This window comes from Pleurodeles waltl, chromosome 6 (genome assembly GCF_031143425.1).
Source record: "Pleurodeles waltl isolate 20211129_DDA chromosome 6, aPleWal1.hap1.20221129, whole genome shotgun sequence".
Lineage (NCBI taxonomy): Eukaryota > Metazoa > Chordata > Amphibia > Caudata > Salamandridae > Pleurodeles > Pleurodeles waltl.
The window spans coordinates 44,527,535-44,547,702 of NC_090445.1; the positions used below are offsets into that span (position 1 = coordinate 44,527,535).

General features: G+C 49.0%; 1 protein-coding gene across 1 annotated transcript in view; it reads left to right on the top strand.

Annotated features, from left to right (window-relative positions):
* The window catches only part of LOC138299144 (complement factor B-like), a 212,219-nt gene that overhangs the window by 174,119 nt on the left and 17,932 nt on the right, over positions 1-20,168 (top strand). The window contains exon 16 of the mRNA XM_069237203.1: positions 6,027-6,159. Coding sequence (XP_069093304.1) covers positions 6,027-6,159 — 133 coding nt within the window. The remainder of the gene's footprint in view (positions 1-6,026; positions 6,160-20,168) is intronic.

Consider the following 20,168-nt stretch of genomic DNA (forward strand, 5'->3'; position numbering starts at 1 on the left):
CATTGTGTGCTTCATGGAGAAGTCATGGTGTATCTTGTCTTTGAAGAAAACCAGCTTCCAACATCCATGCTCATCACTGCATGGCAGGAGTATGCAAAGAATGTGATCCACTGCAGCATATGCTGCAACATTTCTTTACCGGGTAGTTGATGGTGCCCAGGTGTGATGCCTTGGATGCCACATGAGCTTTGTGTCTCTAAGGGTAATCCCACAGAAACCACTGAGACAGCCTTCGCTGTGATCAAGAAGCGTAGTGGAAGATTTCAAAAGCATAGCTCGCTCTAATACAGAGGTATATCTCAGTTTGCACCCAATGGCATGACCATTTAGAGTGAACATGCATTGGTCTGGCTGGTAAAATTGTCTGTGTTCACCAGAATGAAATGTTTCTTCAGGAAAAGAAGTGGTCTGAAAAAGGAATGTATGTTCCTTCCTTTAGAAATGAAAAAACGGGGATCAGGCTTTTATCCAAAGCCTCGTGTGATTTTAGAGTGCAAAATTACTGCACAGTAGTTCATCCACAGCTGGAAAAAGCCCAGTATAAAAAAGCCTACCCACTTATAATCAGGCAGAGTGGGATTCCATGCAGTGATTCTGCTCAGACTGACTGGTAATGAGAGCCTAAGTGTCATCTGGTCTCAGTGAACGGCATACAGACATTGCTATAAGTCTAGAGAAAAGCAAAACGTATGCTCAACAGTTTTTAGTCTCTGTTCCCATCAGAACCTTAAGACTGATTGTTTAACAAATAGAGTACGTTTGGAGGTTGTCTTGATTTCATCTCCCACTGTAGATGAAGAAGCTTTGCTTGACTAAGCGATTTATTGAATGCCCAACATTGCCCAATATATTGACAGAGAAAAAATGTCTGCAGATACACATTAGTTCTTAAGGAGATAACTAGAGTGCTCATAAACGCCAGGGCTAGTGGAAGTGACATCACACACCTCTTGGCCCCTTATGAGGTCACATGATTGACCAGTAGCTTCAGAAGTCTTAGGTCCACATCTTCCTATTTGCTGCCGGGGCTAGGAAACAGCAAGAAGTAGGACCTATTCCAGATTGTCATCTATGCCTGTGGTAGAAGCAGCTCAGGGTAGTATTCAAGGTTGAATGGAAGAGATGCGATGCAAGGACTTGGCCTACCCGGTTGATGTCTCTTATCCCCTAGACTTCTGGATAGAGCTTATGAGGCAATCTAAACTGTAAAAAACAGGATTCTAGCCAAGCCAGTTGTGGGTTAGTGGGATTATTTGTCGTGGACTCCCACTTGGCCCGAGACATCAAGGGGCACACAATGTTATAGCTGCAAGTCATTTTTATTTGCTATGCCTGTGTACAAAAGATGACAAGCAATTATTATCAAAATAACAAGAGCATTAGCATAGGTTAAAAACGAAGAGATCTAAGATCTTTTTTCCGCTGCCCAATTTGCACGTCCATCAGAATGTCCTCCAACAAACAAGAAGTCTCCTCTCAGGCTCACTCCCCAAATCACAAGCTGTTTGTGTCGTGCTGCAATAAGTAGATGTATGACTGCATTGTTCTTGCTTCCCATGATGCTTGTGAGAATTAGGTGTCAAATATTTATTTTCACCTCAGAAGAAGGCGAGGCTGTCATAAGACTTGGTAGCGTCAGCATCTATAGTATTTCAGTGCTGGTCACCAGTGAGATCCCAGTGTTATGTGTGAAGCTAGCAGACCTGTCAAGCGATATCTGACACTAAAATGTAAAAAAGGATGCAGTCATCCCCTACCTTTCTGCTAAGCTCAAGGAGTAATCCCTGCCCATTCAGGTCGGCCTGCGACCTATTGTGTAGCTTCTGGGAGGAATTTGACACTTAATTCATACCTTATTCAGATTACATACATGCTGGAGGAAGCTTGCGAATTAATGCAATTTAGCATCCAGTTAAAGGGCAACGTTCTGAAAGTTACTTTTCTTAATATCTAATAAAAATCCAACTTCATCATTGAATTGGATTTTTGATAACTATTAAAAATATTTGTTTATTTTCTAGTCCCAGTCTCAGGATACAGTATTATGATTTTAATCTGTACTCTGGTTTTCTAAACAGAATAGCTAGGCCTGCCATTGTGACAAAAATGCTTTTGGGCACTAGTCACTCTAAGGACATGTTAACATGAAATTTCTACATGTCCTACTTTTTAAATACCACTCTTCCTAGCTTGTGGGCTACAAGGCCTACAAAGGGAAACTAATATTTCAAAGGGATTTTATTTTAGCTGCTTGAGTTGCACTTTTTACCCAGCTACAGTAAGACTACAACGGTAGACCTGAAGCCATGTTTTACACTGTCACTTTAGTGACTGGCACAATAGGTGCCGCTGTCCACTAGTGACATTTTACTTGCAGACCATGGGTCCATCTTGTACCATATACGAGGGGCTTATAAGTAAGTAGAATATATCAACTAGGGATATGCCAGTTAGACCATGTTGAAATGGGTAGTACTGACACTTTACTACTTTTAGCAGAGGTAAAGTGCACAGAGTTCTAAAACCAGAAAAAACATAGGGTCCAGCAAGAGGTGAAAAATCCAGAGTGAACACGCTGAAAAGGTAGATTTCCTACAGTAATCTTTCACATCGGATCAATTGTAGTGTTCAGATGTTGGTCCCCTGTAAGTGCCTAGGGTATTCTGGTTCTTGCAGTGTGTCGCCTCATTCCAATTTAATAATGGAAATGTTGATCCCCAGTGACAACCAGCATATTCTGGTACTCATAGTATTTGACCAAACAGTATGTCGTATATTTCTCCATTTTAAAGTCAGCATGCAGGTAAGTGGATTAATATTTTGTGTGGACAAGTATTCACTTCAAAAGATAACCTGCTAGATGTCACACAAATAAGTAAAATACATAGCGTGACACCAAGCAGTCAGGCTTAAAGGCAATGTGTAAAATGCTCAAGCAGTGCATACACAGTAGAAAAAAAATCACATGAAACACAGTAAAACTCAACAAACAATTTTAAAACAAAGAGAAAACTTTTATGAGAAAAATGAGACCAAAATAACATAAATCCAAGACGACTACTGGATATTTGAATCTGTAAACACTTAAGTGCAAATAGCACCACAGAGATAGTTTAGGAAGTGGTAGATCGGGACCCAGGTGCAATTTGAGGCCCACCGCGATGGAGCTGTGGTTGGATATAACAACTGGATTGGTCTTGTTGAAAGTCTAGAAGTCAAACATTTCCAACACAGAAAGGGGCTTTGTTACTTTTTGTGAAGAAAAATCCTCCCTGAGCAGGCTGCTACTGAAATTGTAGCCTCTGCTGTGGAACCGAATGCTGGATTTTTGAAGTAGGTTCCCACTGGAGCTCTGTACATTTCCTGCTCCAGATTTTCTTGGTCTCAATGAAGAATGGGAAGGAATGGGTCTTAGCCATTTTTTCAGAGTTGCTGGGAGCCTTGATTGGGAGGAAGGTGAAATTCAATCAGACACCATGAAACTGCCAGTTGGATATGTTTACCTGCAGCTCTGGAGGAAAAGTTTCCAAACTTTCTTCTGGTGCTCAAACAACCATAGTAGCACACTCATAAGGGCCCCTGGACATTAGGGAGGGCACTTAGTCTCAGGGTTCTTAGGCAGAGGCCAACAGCCCAGTCCATATCCAATTTGCAAAGATTAGCTGGGCATTTCTGGGTATCATTACTGTGTCATGTGGACACATAGAAGGTCTGTATGATGAACAATGAAAAGAGGTTTGTAGTTGATTCTTTCCGAAACCGGCAGCTGGTACTGAGCACACATTAGGACTCACACATTAAGTCTGCTTTAGACACCCCACGGTTCATACTGGAGACTTTTGTATTTGTTGCAGCATATGTGACAAATCTGAAAGAGTTCCCAGATAGTTACTTCTAGCAGTGGTTACCCTGTCACCTACACCCTCTGGGGCAAGAACAGTTATTAAAGACTATTATAATTGAAGAGATGCACAGCTGGTGTCTATAAAACCCATAATGATTAGCACTATCAGTGGAATTAGAAGAGGGGTATTTCAGGAACAATGCAGAGTACAACAGGTAGGAGGGCCAAGTGTGCAGTACAGAATTTGAGGTGGGGGGATCAGGAAAGTTAGAGGCAAGTATTGATCAGTACCTAAGGGACCAGACTGTCTTGCCACGGGTCGCAGCTTGACCTGTGACTCACTCAACTGCCTCGCTGGCATCCCGCGCTATGTAGCGGGACACCCTAAACACTTACCTGCTGCCTGCAGAGAACTGGAGAGGGCCATTCTTCGTCATGCTTGTCTGGTGGGTTTGAGACATTCCTCTCCTTAGGACCACATTCCTGCTCTTTGTAGCTTCTCCTTCCCAGAATTCCTAGGTGAGTGTTTTTTACTTACCTAATTCATCATGAAGGCCTTGGCAACGCGAAACCGCTGGCCTCATCCTACTGGACCTCTCGGCCGCATTCAACACTGTCTGCCACCACACCCTACGCACACATCTCAATGACGCAGGGATCCGCAACAGAGCCCTGGACTGGATCACCTCCTTCCTCACCGGCAGAACGCCCTCTACGCTGGAACCACGGCCAAGCTTCAGAAAAGACTGCAGCGCATACAGAACGCGACAGACCCGACAGCTTCGCTCCGCTGACTTGCCCTCGCCATCATCCCACGCATCCACAGAATGACCGCCGGTGGCAGATCGTTCTCTCACCTCACCGCCAAGACGTGGAACACTCTTCCCACCCACCTGGGACAGACACAGAACCTATTTACCTTCAGGAGACACCTCAAGACTTGGCTGTTCCAGCAGTAGCAGTCCCCCCCCAGCGCCTTGAGACCCTCATGCTTTACAAATGCTTTGATTGATTGATTATGATGCATTACTGCCAGCCTGCATTTCCCAGTCCATCACGGCAGCCTCGTACCTTCCTCGATATCACTTCCTGTTCTTGGGTATATAATGAGCAGAATTGTCTTTTTTCTTGCATGCACCTCTCCTCGCTCCTGCTGGTGTTTCCTTACATCTGCTGGTGAGTCCTTGCTCCTGCTGGTGAGTCCTTGCTTCTGCTGGTTCCTTCTCACTCCTGTTGGTGACTCTTGCTCCTGTTGCTTCCCTTACTGAACCCTGATATTCTCCTGGTCATTGGCATTTCCTCTTACCTTATCTGTACCTTCTGTACCTTGCTGCAGTACTGGTCTTCAGCCTTCAGTGGCTACCAAAAGGGGTTGCCTGTACCTTTGGCAGACAAGGACAGTCAAAACCTGGACTCGTGGATTTTCCCATTTCTCCCAGGCTGCAAATAGAGGTTTGGTCTCTGAGGAACCTGACACTGACTGTTTTAACTGTAACAAGACACAGAAACATCTCCTTTCATGTAAAAACTCTGTTAGACGGAACCACTGCAATTGCTAAGGGTATCGTGTGACCCATAATAGCCTCAATAGAGTGGGAGAAAGAAAAGATGCAGAGCTGGTGTGGGCAGATTTCTGATTGCTAAAGTATCCCTCACATCTGATCCTTTGTTTTTGCCAATTCAGGGAAGAGGAAGGAGAGTAATTGAGATGGAAGGAGTTAACATGTTGTGCTTGTTACACACACTATAGCCTAAGGGCCTAATTTAGATCTTGTTGAAGGGAAAACTCCGTAACAAATGTGTCTGCCGTATTACAATATATTCGGATCATTATATGGTGGATGGGCTATCCATCACATTTGTGACGGAGTATTCCCCTCCCTGAGGTCTAAATCAGGCCCAAAGTATTGTATTGGTGCTCGCTCCTGTTGACCCTAAAGGCAGAGAGTGAGAAACCAAGAGAGAGCTGGGAATGGCCCACACCAAGGACCAGGAGTGAGAGACACTTTAGGAAGTGAGAATGCAGGTGTGAAACAGCAGTTTTACTTCAGGATTCTATGAATTATGCGTCAGCCTACATCAGTACATGCCCAATTCACTGGTCTCAGGGAGTTGGTCACAGAAGTTTTAAAGTTAGACAGTGTTTCGATAATGACACCTTCTAATGATATTTCCTCTCTAGAAACCAGTGTGCAACAGGGATGCACTGAAAGCCCCCCTTTACATCAATATCACAGATGTCAGCGAAGTGGTGTCAGATCGTTTCCTGTGTACTGGTGGGACAGAGCCTCATGTCGACGCATTCACTTGTAAAGGTGGGTACAGCATAAAAGAGGTGTCTCTGTTTGATTGAATGGCCATTGGATGAGGGGATGTTCTCTGTGATCAAATGTGGATACAGGATAAGATGGTGTCCCTGTGTGAGTAAAGGTGGATCACAGACAACAGGTGCCCTAAGTACCATTATACAGAGACGTCCGTGGTCTTTGGGAGGATCCTCCTCAGCTGAAAAGGTAACACCTAATTAAGCTGTAGGTTGTTCGAGCCCGAACTCATAAAAGGAAAATACTTCCCCTATCTGGTGTTCCATATCTCTAAACAGCTATGGCTGATACCATAGACATTCCTGAAAATGCTAGACATGCACTAATACAACATTTATTAACGCATGGCCTTACAGATGAGGGCGGGAATGTTACTCTGATAATAGAAGCTACTTAAGCATACCAAACAGAAACATTTTACTGTTGGGTCACCTTTCCTGAGGTTGACCAAAGAACGCACACATTTCACACATATGAAGTTGCAAACGTACCTTTACGGCACCAAGCATACCAGTATCATGAAATATCGCTCACATACCAAGAGCATCAGAACTGGTTTGAAGGCGCCCTACCACATGTACTACGAAGAGGGAGGTTAGGCCCCCTAAGTAATGAGGGACCTACCTGGCCTATGTTCGCCACATATACACCTCACTCAGACATACAGAATATGCCGATAGCAGATTTACAAATTTTATATAATGAATTAGTGGCATTATATAGACGATTAGTTCAGTTCGTAATGCGAACATTGAACACAACACCAGCGCGTCCAGCACCGCCAGTGGCTGGTGGATATCAATTGGCTACTGGGATTAATCCACAAACAGTGCATACTATTATGGGTAAGGTGCCCACGGAACGGGAAAAAATCCCGTTCTGGATTGCTTAGAAAATGAATCAGCTGGAAGCTGTGTTTCCCAATACGGGACCACAGGAGAAACATAGATTGCTCACTATGTGCTTGCCGTTTGGGATGGTTCCCTCGGTGGATGACTGTGCCACATGGGGTACAGTCTTCGCTGCCATATATACTACCACACATGGTACCCCGACACTTGCCAATTTACCGGAAGTGTTAAAACAAATACAAAATGAGCATGGGGCTGCACCAGCCCTGGATCTGGGGATGAAATTAATGCGTAACTTTGACACCGTATCCTCAATAATACTGAGTAATATTAAAGGGGAAGCAGTAGCACTGGCAATTCGCCAGCATCTCCGGGAAACTCCAAACCAAGAACAGGAGGGACAGCTACCGAAAATAATTTCCGATACCTATACTAGTATAGGACGGGATAGTTTGGGAGCCAAACCTAAAAAATTGGAGTTACAAAGTACCGCCCATAAGGAGGGTACCAAGCAGGCACAAGAGGGCTCTAAGAAGCGCTGGGACAAACAAAAAGATTTCAAAGAAAGAAGAAATAAGAGAGCTGATTCTCCACACCCGGAGAACTCCGAAAGGAGGTATAATCTCAGAAATAGGGAGAACATTAGAACTCCAGACAGATATTCTGGTTCACGTCCCTCTCGTTCCTTTCAGGACCCACCGGATAGACGTAGCGAGAGAGGGGGCCGTCAGGATCGACGTCCGGAATACGTGAAAGAAAAGAAAAACTCACCACAGTCTACCATTAAAAAAGAAGAAAAGGCTCTTCAGCAAAAGCCACAGTTTAAAAAGAAGAAGGTGGCAGCACTGACAGTTAAAAATGCCAGTAGTATTGAGAACGCTGTTGAGGAACAAGAGGTGGGCAGTGACTCTTATAGACAGCACGGCAGAGGTCACGATATGTCGCCAGAGTCTAAAAGATCATCTGGATGCGACAGCAACTAGCGATTACATCCCGGTTGAAACAGCGGATGGCCGCGTTCTCCCCCGATAGGGTTTATGATTTAACAATTCAGATAGAGGGAGACGTGAAGCGCACTATTAGTGTAATATTTTGGGATGAACTTACTAGTGATATCCTATTGGCCGAGCGAGACTGGCCACCTGAACACGTCCGCAAGCTCCCGCATGGGGAAGATGTAATTTTGCCTTCTTTCTCCAATCTTGTTCCGGAAGCAGCAAAAGGAGCCTATGCTGCTGAATGGGCTTTAGCGCAGGCACCTGCACTATACCGCAATCATGTAGGTTGGGACAAGGAGTCTCCTTGTCATATTATTCCCGTTAGGTCTACACCCCAACCGCAGCCACAATATCCTGTTAAACATGAAGCGAAAGCTCCGGTAAAGGAGATCCTATCACAACTTGAGTATCAGGGAGTAATTGAGCCCTGTATGTCTGCAATGAATAATCCATTATTCCCTGTTGCAAAGCCGGATCATTCATATAGAATAGTAGTTGATTATAGGCGCTTAAATAGTCATACACGCACATATGCTATACAAAATTCACACAGCACAGCACTGATAAACAATATAGTGCGTAAAAAATATAAAACTACATTAGATATATCTAATGGATTTTTCTGCCAGAATTTAGCACATGAAAGTAGGGACCTAAGTGCATTTTCATTTGGCTCTCAGAAACGCTTTTGTCGTTTACCTCAAGGCTATAAAAATAGCCCAGGCCTGTTTTCAGCCCGTGTAATATCAATATTGCATGAGATTGATTCCGAGGCATTGTCCTATGTGGATGACATATATCTCACAGACGACACCCTCGACAATCATCTTGCGAGGGTCGATCGGATCATTTTGGGATTTGCAGACCTCGGTTATAAATTTAATTTTAAGAAAAGCAAGTTAGCCTTTCTTAGTGTATTATTCCTGGGATATGAGCTATCAAACGAGGGGAAGAGCCTGGCCCAGCACTTTCTAGAGAAGTGTGCTCAACTACAGCCTCCAAACACACTTAAGAAATTGCAGTCATTACTGGGTTTCTTCAATTTTGGCAGAACATACATTCCAGATTATGCAGAACGCATCAAGCCGCTTTGTGACCTAGTTCAGCCCAATTTTTCTAGCAGACGCTGGACGATTGAACACACACACATCCTTAGGGACATGCAACGGGACATGCTAGAAGCTAAACACTTACACATACGTGACAATAAAACAAACTTGGTCATCAGAATAATTGCTGGTGCCCTTGGATTTACTTATGTCACCTTTAATGAGGATGACACAGTACCGATAGCATATAAATCACATTTATATTCAAATGCTGAACAACGTTTTGCACCTACAGAAAAGATTCTGACAGCAGTTCAGATGGCCGTCATAAAAGAGAGGCCACTTGCCCAGGGGAAACGCATTATTGTTGTCTCCCCGGTGCCGGCCTTAGAGGCTGTCACTAAAGCGAGCGTTCCAAACGCTAAGGCATTACATCCACGTTGGATTCAATGGGAAACGTCTCTTACCGCAACTGATGTCGATTATATATTCAATCCAAGACTTCAAACACAAGAATTTCTCCAGTATGAACAAGAGTACCCCGCTCCTCTGAATATTTTGCCACTAGACAGTTACAATACGATCATATATACTGACGGGTCAGCACAACCGGCTGTAGGTACTAAACATCAATACTCGTCAGCTTGCGCAGCTGTGTGCGGAGTGATGGAAGATGGAGTTTTCCACCCTCACAATACCTACACGCAGACCTTAGGGGACTGCACAGCACAGTTGGCTGAGCTTAAAGCTCTTATTCTAGCGCTTGAACATACTGAGACAGGAAGCCAGACTTTGATAGTCTGTGACTCATATTACTGCGTCCAGTCATACAATGAGTATCTCAATCATTGGATTCTGAACGGGTTTAGAGATTCAAAGGGGAACACCATTAAACACAAAACATTGTGGGGAAGGGTAGCTGATCTTAAGGATAAGCTACCGTGTGTCCATGTAGTTCATACATTAGGACACCAACGTGTAGGAGTACACGTTGCCGGTAATACATTGGCTGATGAAGCGGCCAAAGCATCAGTAGCTACGGCTTCTGTGGCTGCAGTGACTGGTTCTCGGACGAGATTGGATAATGAAATACTGATTGCCGTTAAAGCTTCGGCTGCAGGCAAGCCACTTCCAAAAGGATACCCTACAAACTATACTTACCATATCAGTGCACAGAATGTTGCTTATACAACGATTCCTGAGGTTGGAGATCGAGTGATCCCCAATGAAGACTAGAGATTAGAGCTGATTATAGTAGCACATGAGGGGGAAAGTTGAAGTCGCCTACAAACAAAAGTACTGTCATCCTTAAACCAGCAGTCTTGCTCAGAGCAAGAGTCCAAATTACGACAGGACTGAGGTAGTGGATGTCTTTCTCCACTGGTTCTGGAGGAGGCCTTGTGCCCATAGTGCTTCATTGTGCTCGTGACGGACTCAGTAGCGTCAGTGCCCTTGGCGCTCATGGGCCAGGGGTGCTTGTGGCGGCGGTGCCCTGTTCAGCGGTGCTTGTGGCGGCGGTGCCCTGTTCAGCGGTGCTTGTGGCGGCGGTGCCCCGTTCAGCGGTGCTTGTGGCGGCGGTGCCCTGTTCAGCGGTGCTTGTGGCGGCGGGGTCCTTTGCAGTGACTCAGCTGCTGGCGGTCCTTCATGGCCCAGCGGGGCTGGTGCTGGCGGTCCTCTCTGGCCCAGCGGGGCTGGTGCTGGTGGTGCTCTCTGGCCCAACGGGGCTTGTGCTGCCGGTCCTCTCTGGCCCAGCGGGGCTGGTGCTGGCGGTCCTCTCTGGCCCAGCGGGGCTGGTGGCGGTGGCCTCCTGGGCAGCGGGGATGATGGCAGTGGCCTCTTGGGCAGCAGGGCAGGTGCTGGCGGTGGCCTCCTGGGCAGCGGGGATGATGGCAGTTGCCTCTTGGGCAGCAGGGCAGGTGCTGGCGGTGGCCTCCTGGGCAGCGGGGATGATGGCGGTGGCCTCCTGGGCAGCGGGGATGATGGCAGTCTTCTCCGCCGTGCTGCTCTTCCCAGACCTGCTGACTTTCTTGTGGCCCTTCCCCACCTTGGAAGGTGTCGCAGCTGACTCCACACTCCCACCTGGACCCCTGGGAGCGGCTTTGGTGGCTGGAGTCTTCCCCCTCTCCCGCCGGGCACTGGCTAACTTTTGATGCTTCACAGGTGGGGGACTGTCCGAGCTGTGGCTCCGTGCCACACTGGCTGCCCTAGTGGCCGGTGCATTCCAGATACCGGTGACTACATGCACCACTGGTCCCAGAGATGTTGTGGCTGAGGTGCTAGGTTGGGACCTGGAGAGTCGGGCCCTAGGAGAGGTACGGGGTGGGGGAGGTGTGGGAAATAGGTCAAGGTTGGACAGGAAAAGTTTTTGGGAGACACAGGGACGGGTAGCTGGAGTGGAGGAAGGGGTTGTGGTTGTAGGAGGTGTTCATTTGGTGACTTTGGGTGACGGTGCATGCGCTGGAGGCTGTCGTGAGGTGGATGGCTGTTAGGTAGGTGTGTGCCTGCGTTTGTGTATCTTGGGAGGTGGCGTCACAGACACACTGGGAGAGGACACAGGGGACGTGTGAATGGCAGTGGGGGTGGTGACTGCACGTGAGCGGGGTGTGGTGGTGTGTGTGCTGGTGATGGCAGTAGTGGCTGTAGATGTAGTGCATGTAGACGAGACTGGGAGGGAGGAGGGAGACGAGGAGGAGGGGGACACAGTGGAGGCAGTGGATGTTGGTGTGTCTGTATGTGTGCGATGCTTGCGTGAGTTCCTGTGGGATGTGTGGTGCTTACGTTTGCCTGAGCTTCCCTTGTGTGTTGACGTGAGTGCATGCTGGTCTGAAGCTGTGCATGGGATAGGCTGAGGTAGAGGGGACTGGGTCTGGGTGGAGGAAGTTGGAGCGGGGAGGCTAGACATCTGGACAATGGCTGCCATCAGTGCTGAGGCCAGAGTCTGAAAAGCTAGCTGAAGGGCCGCCTGACCAGAATGAATGCCCTCCAGGAATGCATTTGTTTGTTGCAACTGCCTTTCTACACCCTAGATGGCATTCAAAATGGTAGACTGCCCAACAGTGAGGGACCTGAGGAGGTCAATGGCCTCCTCACTGAGGGCAGCAGGGGTGACTGGGGCAGGGCCTGAGGTGCCTGGGGCGAAGGTGTTGCCCACCCTCCTGGGTGAGCGGGCATGGGGCAAAGGCTGAGGGGCTGCTGGGAGGGCGGTGCTGGTAGGGGGTGTGGCGGCTGTACCTGTAAATGCGGGGGCACAGATGTTGCTGCCACCACAAGGGAGCTCCCATCAGAGGACGAGTCTGTGTCACTGGTGTCAGCTCCTGTCCCCGCCGTGGAGCTCCCCTCGCCCTCTGTCCCACTGGTGAACTCTGAGTCCGTTGCCTCGCCCTCAAGGGCCATGTGGGATGCTGCTCCCTCCTGCTCCGGTGCCACTGCTCCTCCGCCTGATGATGCTAATGCACACAAGAACAGGGAGACCACAAAAAGGGGGGGGCGACAGAAGAAAGACATGTTGAGTGCATGCATTACCGCTACCGTTGGCGGACACGAGAGACACAGAAGCCCCCTGTACTACGCCGCGCACTTGGGGTCCACTCTTCAGTCCCTGGGACATGGCCTACAAGGCTATGGACGACATCTGTACACATGGATGACACAGGAGCATGACTAGGTGTACTTGGCACTGTACAAAGGTGGGGTGGGGTGCCACATGGCCTGCCTTACGGAGGGACCTTGCCTACAAAACTCGTCCTGGTCTAAGGGTACCCACAGTCCACCTCCCCCACCCAGACACATCCACTGCACGCACAATCAGCAGGATGAGAGTGTACTCACCCCCCTTGTGGCTGCTGTGATGCCCCCAAGCGCCCATCCAACTCCGGGTACGCCACCGCCAGGATCCTGAACATCAGGGGGGTCATGGTGCGACGGGCACCCCTCCCACGTTGGTAGGCCATCCCCAGCTGGGCCTCCGCCGTCTTCTTGCTCCAGCGACGAATGGCCTCCCATCTCTTACGGCAGTGGGTGCTCCGTCTGTGGTAGACCCCCAGGGTCCGGACGTCCTTGGCAATGGCACGCCAAATATCTTTTTTCTAGTGGGTGCTGACCTACATGAATTGTACAGGGGGAAAAGAAAAGTTATTACCAAATGCACCGTCGCAGTCATTGGCCCCCATCCCTACCCTTGCCATGTGGCACATGCACTCATCGGCGTTTCATGCACGCCTCAATCTCCCTCCCAACCTACATCCACCCCACTCCACACAGGCATAGCCCATACAGCATGCTCCCAGTGTACTTACCTGTTTGTCTGGAGGACCGTAGAGTAGCGTGTACTGGGGGAGGACCCCATCCACGAGTTTCTCCAACTCCTCCGATGTGAAGGCAGGGGCCCTTTCCCCAGACACTCGAGCCATTGTCTCTTCCAGACCGAGGTCACAGCAGCCCTTGCAGTGTAGGTCCTCTCCTGTCGAAGATCAGGTATCGAGTGATTAAACAGATAGAAAATGGCGGTCACGTCCGCAGCGGTGCGTACCGTCACCGCCGGCGTACATCGTCATTGGCTCCTGGGACCCATAGGGTCCAATGTTAACCAATGCAGCATTGCGCCGCGGTCTTCGACCGCCTACCGCAACAGTGTACAACGCCAGCGCAGTTACCTCACATCTCACTGTCCCACTTTACAGGTCAGGCAGCCGCCATTTCAGGGGCCCACATGGCTTAATTTTTAACTGCGTCACACATACCTAGGCCTAGCCGCAACACACATACAGGCCACTTTTCGGTTTATGATTAGTATTCTGTGTAAGCTGTGGGTACTTACCTCTGAGTTGGTTGACTCTGTGCTCGCTGTTGTCCTTCATAGGCACCATCCGCTGGGACATGTGAGGAGATGGTGGCATCCTCCGGTGTACAGACCGCTGGTGGACCTGTCGACAATGGAGGAAAGACATGTGATCATCACCTACAGGCTTGACCGTGCCACAATCCAGGAACTGTGTGGCCAGCTGGAGCCAGACCTGATGTCAGCTATCCACCATCCCACAGGAATCCCCCCTCAAGTGCAGGTGCTGTCAGTACTCCATTTCCTTGCAAGTGGGTCATTTCAAACAACAGTGGCCATAGCATCAGGGATGTCCCAGCCTATGTTTTCCAACGTGTTGTCCAGAGTGTTGTCTGCCCTGCTGAAACACATGCGGAGCTACATTATTTTCCCTCAAGTGGAGGATTTGCCTACAGTGAAAGGTGATTTCTATGCCCTGGGACATATCCCCAACATCATAGGTGCCATTGATGGGACACATGTGGCTTTGGTACCCCCCCCCCGCAGGAGTGACCAGGTGTACAGAAACCGGAAGAGTTATCATTCCATGAATGTGCAGATGGTGTGTTTGGCAGACCAGTACATCTCCCATGTTAATGCCAAGTTCCCTGGCTCAGTGCATGACGCCTACATCCTGCGGAATAGCAGCATCCCTTATGTGATGGGTCAACTCCAGAGACACCGTGTGTGACTATTAGGTGAGCACCTTGAAGTAAGTCAGTGGGAATGGTTGTCTGGGTCTGGGGATATCCCTACAGGTTAGTGTGTGTCCAACAGTTGGCCCTCGCCATTTGCAGGTGACTCTGGTCACCCCAACCTGTCATGGCTACTGACCCCAGTGAGGAATCCCAGGACAAGGGCAGAGGAACGCTACAATGAGGCCCATGGGCGAACTCGGTGGATAATTGAGTGGACCTTCGGCCTCATGAAGGCCAGGTTCAGATGCCTCCATATGACAGGTGGATCCCTATTCTACTCACCAAAGAAGGTGTGCCAGATCATCGTGGCCTGCTGTATGCTTCACAACTTAGCTTTGTGATGACAGGTGCCTTTTCTGCAGGAGGATGGTCCAGAAGGCGGTGTTGTTGCAGCTGTGGAGCCTGTGGACAGTGAAGACGAGGAAGCAGAAGAAGAGGACATGGACAACAGGAACTCAGTGATCCTGCAATATTTCCAGTGAGACACAGGTAAGAATAAAGACCTGCCTACTACATGTACTTTAACACTACTACCTCTCTACTATCTGTTGTTTTCACCCAGTGTATGGTCAATGAGTTGTCACTTTCCCTTACGATTTCACAGATGTGTGTCCCACAGTGTGACATCTGCTGTGTTTCCTCATGGACTAGAGCTGTGTGACATAGGTATGTTGACATTACAACTGTAAGAGCATTTTGTCACTGTAATTGCTAATACACTATTTCGAAATCCCAGCCTGACTCCAGATTGTTTTGTGCTTCAAGGGTGTTTATTTAAGTGCTCAATATTGGAGGGGGTTGTAAAATGGTGAGGGGTGATGGTGGAGTAATGTCCATGGCAGAGTCCAGTCTATTAGTCTCACAGGTGCATTGCCCAAATGAGCATAGGAAGTGGAGCTGGGGCAGTTTGAGGATGGACAGGATGACAAAGTGGGACAGAAGGATGACATTCATGGTGGTCTCATTTCTTGGCGGGGGTCTTGGCATTGTTCTCCGTCTTAGTCCTGGATCTCAGGGACCGTTTGCAGGGTGGTTCTCCCTCTGCAGGGGGTGGGGTGCTGGTGTGGTGGTCCTGTGGCGGGGCGTCCTGTCCACTAGCGCCGGCGGAGGTGTTGGTCAGTTCATCGTCCAGGCTAGTGTCAGGGGCCCCTTGTTGTGCCACAGTGTCCCTCCTGGTGTTGAGTGCTTCCTTCACCACCCCTACGATGGTGCCCAGGGTGGAATTGATGGTTCTGAGTTCCTCCCTGAAGCCCAAATACTGTTCCTCCTGCAGGGGCTGGGTCTCCTGAAACTTGGCCAGTACCATTGCCATCATCTCCTGGGAGTGGTGGTAGGCTCCCATGACGGAGGAGAGGGCCTCGTGGAGAGTGGGTTTCTTTGGCCTGTCCTCCCCCTGTCGCACAGCAGCCCTCCCAGTTCCCCTGTGTTCCTGGGCCTCCGTCCCCTGGACCGTTTGCCCACTACCACTGCCCCCAGGTCCCTGTTGTTGGTGGGATGGTGGGTTAGCCTGGGTTCCCTGTATTGGTGGACACACTGCTGCTTGATGTGTCCTGGGGACAGAGGTATGGGCCCGCTGGGTGGGTGCTGTGCTGGTGTTTCCAGGGGGGAAGGTCTGTAGTGGCCTGTGACTGTGTGAGGGGAACCGACTGTTCCGAGGTCCCCGATGGGCCGGGCTGGTCATCTAGATCCAGTTGGACAGAGCTGCTGTCATCACCGTGGACCTCTTCTGTTGGTGGTTTCGACATGTGTGGACCCTCCTGTCCGGTGACGTTGGGTAGGGGTCCTGCAGGGGTATAAAAGGATGTTTATTACATCTGTGTGTGCCATGGTGTGCAATAGGTGGGTGACCGTGTACCCCAGTGCTTGCATTCCTGTATGGGACCTTGTGTGATGGTGGTTTAGGGGGGTGTATGGGTATGTGCAGTGGCCATGCTTTGGTGATGGGTTTCCATGCTTTGTTGTTGCATGCAGGGCTTGGTGTTAGGATGTGTGGGTTGTGATAGTGGGACATTTGTGAGGAGTTGGAGTGATGGGGGTGAGGGTGAGGGTGGGGGTATGTGATGGCATGCAGGTAGGGTGGGGGATTTAATAGTAAAGTTTTGCCTTACCAGAGTCCATTCCTCCATCTACTCCTGCGAGGCCCTCAGGATGCAGAATCGCTAAGACCTGCTCCTCCCATGTTGTTAGTTGTGGGGGAGGAGGTGGGGGTCTGCCGCCAGTCTGCTGAACCGCAAGGTGGTGTCTTGAGACCACGGAACGCACCTTCCCCCATAGGTCGTTCCACCTCTTCCTGATGTCATCCCGATTTCTTGGGTGCTGCCCCACTGCGTTAACCCTGTCCACTATTCTTCGCCATATCTCCATCTTCCTAGCTATGGAGGTGTGCTGCACCTGTGATCCGAATAGCTGTGGCTCTACCCGGACGATTTCCTCCACCATGACCCTGAGCTCCTCCTCCGAAAACCTGGGGTGTCTTTGCTGTGCCATGGGGTGGTGTGGGTGATGTGTGGGGTGGTGTGTATAGTGATAAGTGGGGTGATATTTAGTGGTGTGTTGTGTGAGGTGCGTGGAAGTTATGTGGGTGATGGTATTGTGTGCCTGTGGATGCTTGGTAGTTGTTTGTGGTGTCTCTCTCTGGCCTTCTATCGGTAATTGTGGTCGTAGGGGTTTGTGGGGGATGTGGGTGTGTTTTATATTGTATTGGGTGTGTGGGAGTGGTGTGTGTATGTGTATCAGGTGTGTGTGTTTCGAATTGTCCAATGTGGCAGTGTTTTGTAAATGTGTGTGTATTTTAAGCGCGGCGGTGTGTACCGCCAATGGCATAGCGCGGTTGAAAGACCGCCGCATGGATTCGTGTGTCGTGATAGTGTGGGTGTATTTCTGTTGGCGTGATGGTGGAGGTTTTGTTTTCGCCAGTTTATCACTGACCTTTGGTGTGGCGGACTTGTGTGGGTGTCTGAATTTTGGCGGATTCCGTGCTGTGGGTCATAATAGCTGTGGCAGAATTCTGCGGCCGCGGCGGTGTGTTGGCGGTCTTCTGCACGGCGGTAAGCGGCTTTTACCGCCAATGTTGTAATGAGTGCCTATGTCTCCCTCCTTACTTCAAGCAACAACCCACTAAGGGGTGGGGAGCATTTACAGAGTGGTTGCAAGCTCCACCCATACCTGCACTGTGCTCTGGAGTTGTAACAAAAGGATTGATCAGTACCTGTAGCATGAGAATGTATTTAACTGCTCTTGTAAAAAGAGACAGGAACATATCCTTTGATTTAAAAATTCAGTGTTAGATGGTAACTGTTAGAAATGGGGTCTTTGGTGGACAGTCAGGTTACCCCCTGTTCAAGCAAGGACCCTCACTCTAGTTAGGATAAAAGAGAATCACCCTCAGCTAACCCCTGCTTACCCCCTTGGTAGCTTGGCAGAGCAGTAGGCTTAACCTCAGAGTGCTGGGCGTAAAGTATTTGTACCAACACACACAGTAACTTAATGAAAACACTACAAAATGACACAACACCAGTTTAGAAAAATAGGAAATATTTATCTAGACAAAACAAGACCAAAACGACAAAAATCCAACATACACAAGTCAAGTTATGATTTTTTTAAAGGTTTAAAATAAAAAGAGTCTTTAGGTAGTTGTAACAACACACTAGCGCTGCTAGCGTGAAAATGTACCTGGTTTGCGGCAAAAATAACCCCGCACGGGCGGTGTGCGTCGAAAATAACCCTGCACGGGTATATGCGTCGAAAACAGCTCGGCACGGCGAGGCGCGTCGAAAAAGCCAGCCACGCGACGGTCCGAAAGTCCCGCGGCGCTGGTTGCGATCTCTCAGCCTTCGTCAGCGATGCTGCGCGTCGTTTCTCCTGCTCCGGGCGTCGATTCTCCGGTCGCGTTTCCTGCGGCGTCGTTTCTCAGCTGCGGAGCCGGCGTCGCGTCGTTTTCTCAGCCGCGATCGGATTCGCGTCGATCTTTTCTCCGCACGGTGCTCGGTGCGTGTATTTTTGTCCTTAGGCTGCCAGCCTCTCCTTTCAGGGTCCCAGGAACTGGAAGGGCACCACAGAGCAGAGTAGGGGTCTCTCCAGAGACTCCAGGTGCTGGCAGGAAGAAGTCTTTGCTATCCCTGAGACTTCAATAACAGGAGGCAAGCTCTACATCAAGCCCTTGGAGATTTCTTCTTCAAGATGGAAGGCACACAAAGTCCAGTCTTTGCCCTCTTACTCTGGCAGAAGCAGCACTGCAGGAAAGCTCCACAAAGCACAGTCACAGGCAGGGCAGCACTTGTTCCTCAGCGATCAGCTCTTCTCCAGGCAGAGGTTCCCCTTGATTCCAGAAGTGTTTCTAAAGTTTGTAAGTTTGGGTGCCCTTCTTATACCCATTTTAGTCTTTGAAGTCACCTTCCTTCAAAGGGGACTCACACCTTCTTGTGAAATCCTGCCTTGCCCAGGCAAGGCCTCAGACACACACCAGGGGGCTGGAGACAGCATTGTCAGAGGCAGGCACAGTCCTTTCAGATGAGAGTGACCACTCCACCCCTCCCTCCTAGCAGAGATGGCTAATCAGGAATGCAGATCACACCCCAGCTCCCTTTGTGTCACTGTCTGGTGTGAGGTGAAAAACAACCCAACTGTCAACTGACCCAGACAGGGAATCCACAAACAAGGCAGAGTCACAGAATGGTTTAAGCAAGAAAATGCTCACTTTCTAAAAGTGGCATTTCCAAACTCACAATCTTAAAATCAACTTTACTAAAAGATGTATTTTTAAATTGTGAGTTCAGGGATCCCAAACTCCACATGTCCATCTACTCTCTAGGGGAATCTACACTTTAATCATATTTAAAGGTAGCCCCCATATTATCCTATGAGAGAGAGACAGACCTTGCAACAGTGAAAACGAAATTGGCAGTATTTCACTGTCAGGACATATAAACCACATTACTATATGTCCTACCTTATCCATACACTGCACCCTGCCCTTGGGGCTACCTAGGGCCTACCTTAGGGGTGCCTTACATGTAAGGAAAGGGAAGGTTTAGGCCTGGCAAGTGGGTACACTTGCCAAGTCGAATTTACAGTGTAAAAATACACATACAGACACTGCAGTGGCAGGTCTGAGACATGATTACAGAGCTACTTATGTGGTTGGCACAACCAGTGCTGCAGGCCCACTAGTAGCATTTGATTTACAGGCCCTGGCACCTCTAGTGCACCTTACTAGGGACTTACTAGTAAATCAAATATGCCAATCATGGATAAACCACTTACATACAATTTAAACAGGAGAGCATATGCACTTTAGCACTGGTTAGCAGTGGTAAAGTGCTCAGAGTTGAAAAGCCAACAGCAACATGTCAGAAAAATATAGGAGGCAGGAGGCAAAAAAGTCTGGGGATGACCCTGCATAAGCAAAAGTCCAACACGACCCCCTACCAGCCTAAAGCCAGGGGAGAACAATCAATACCTTGATGTACTTCCCTGATTGGGGCGATAGAACAAGGACCCAGGCCCACAACAGCAGGGGCATGTTCCAGTTCTACGCCTTCCTGACTCCAGTTGGATCCCTCTGTCCATACTCTCAGGGCCCACTA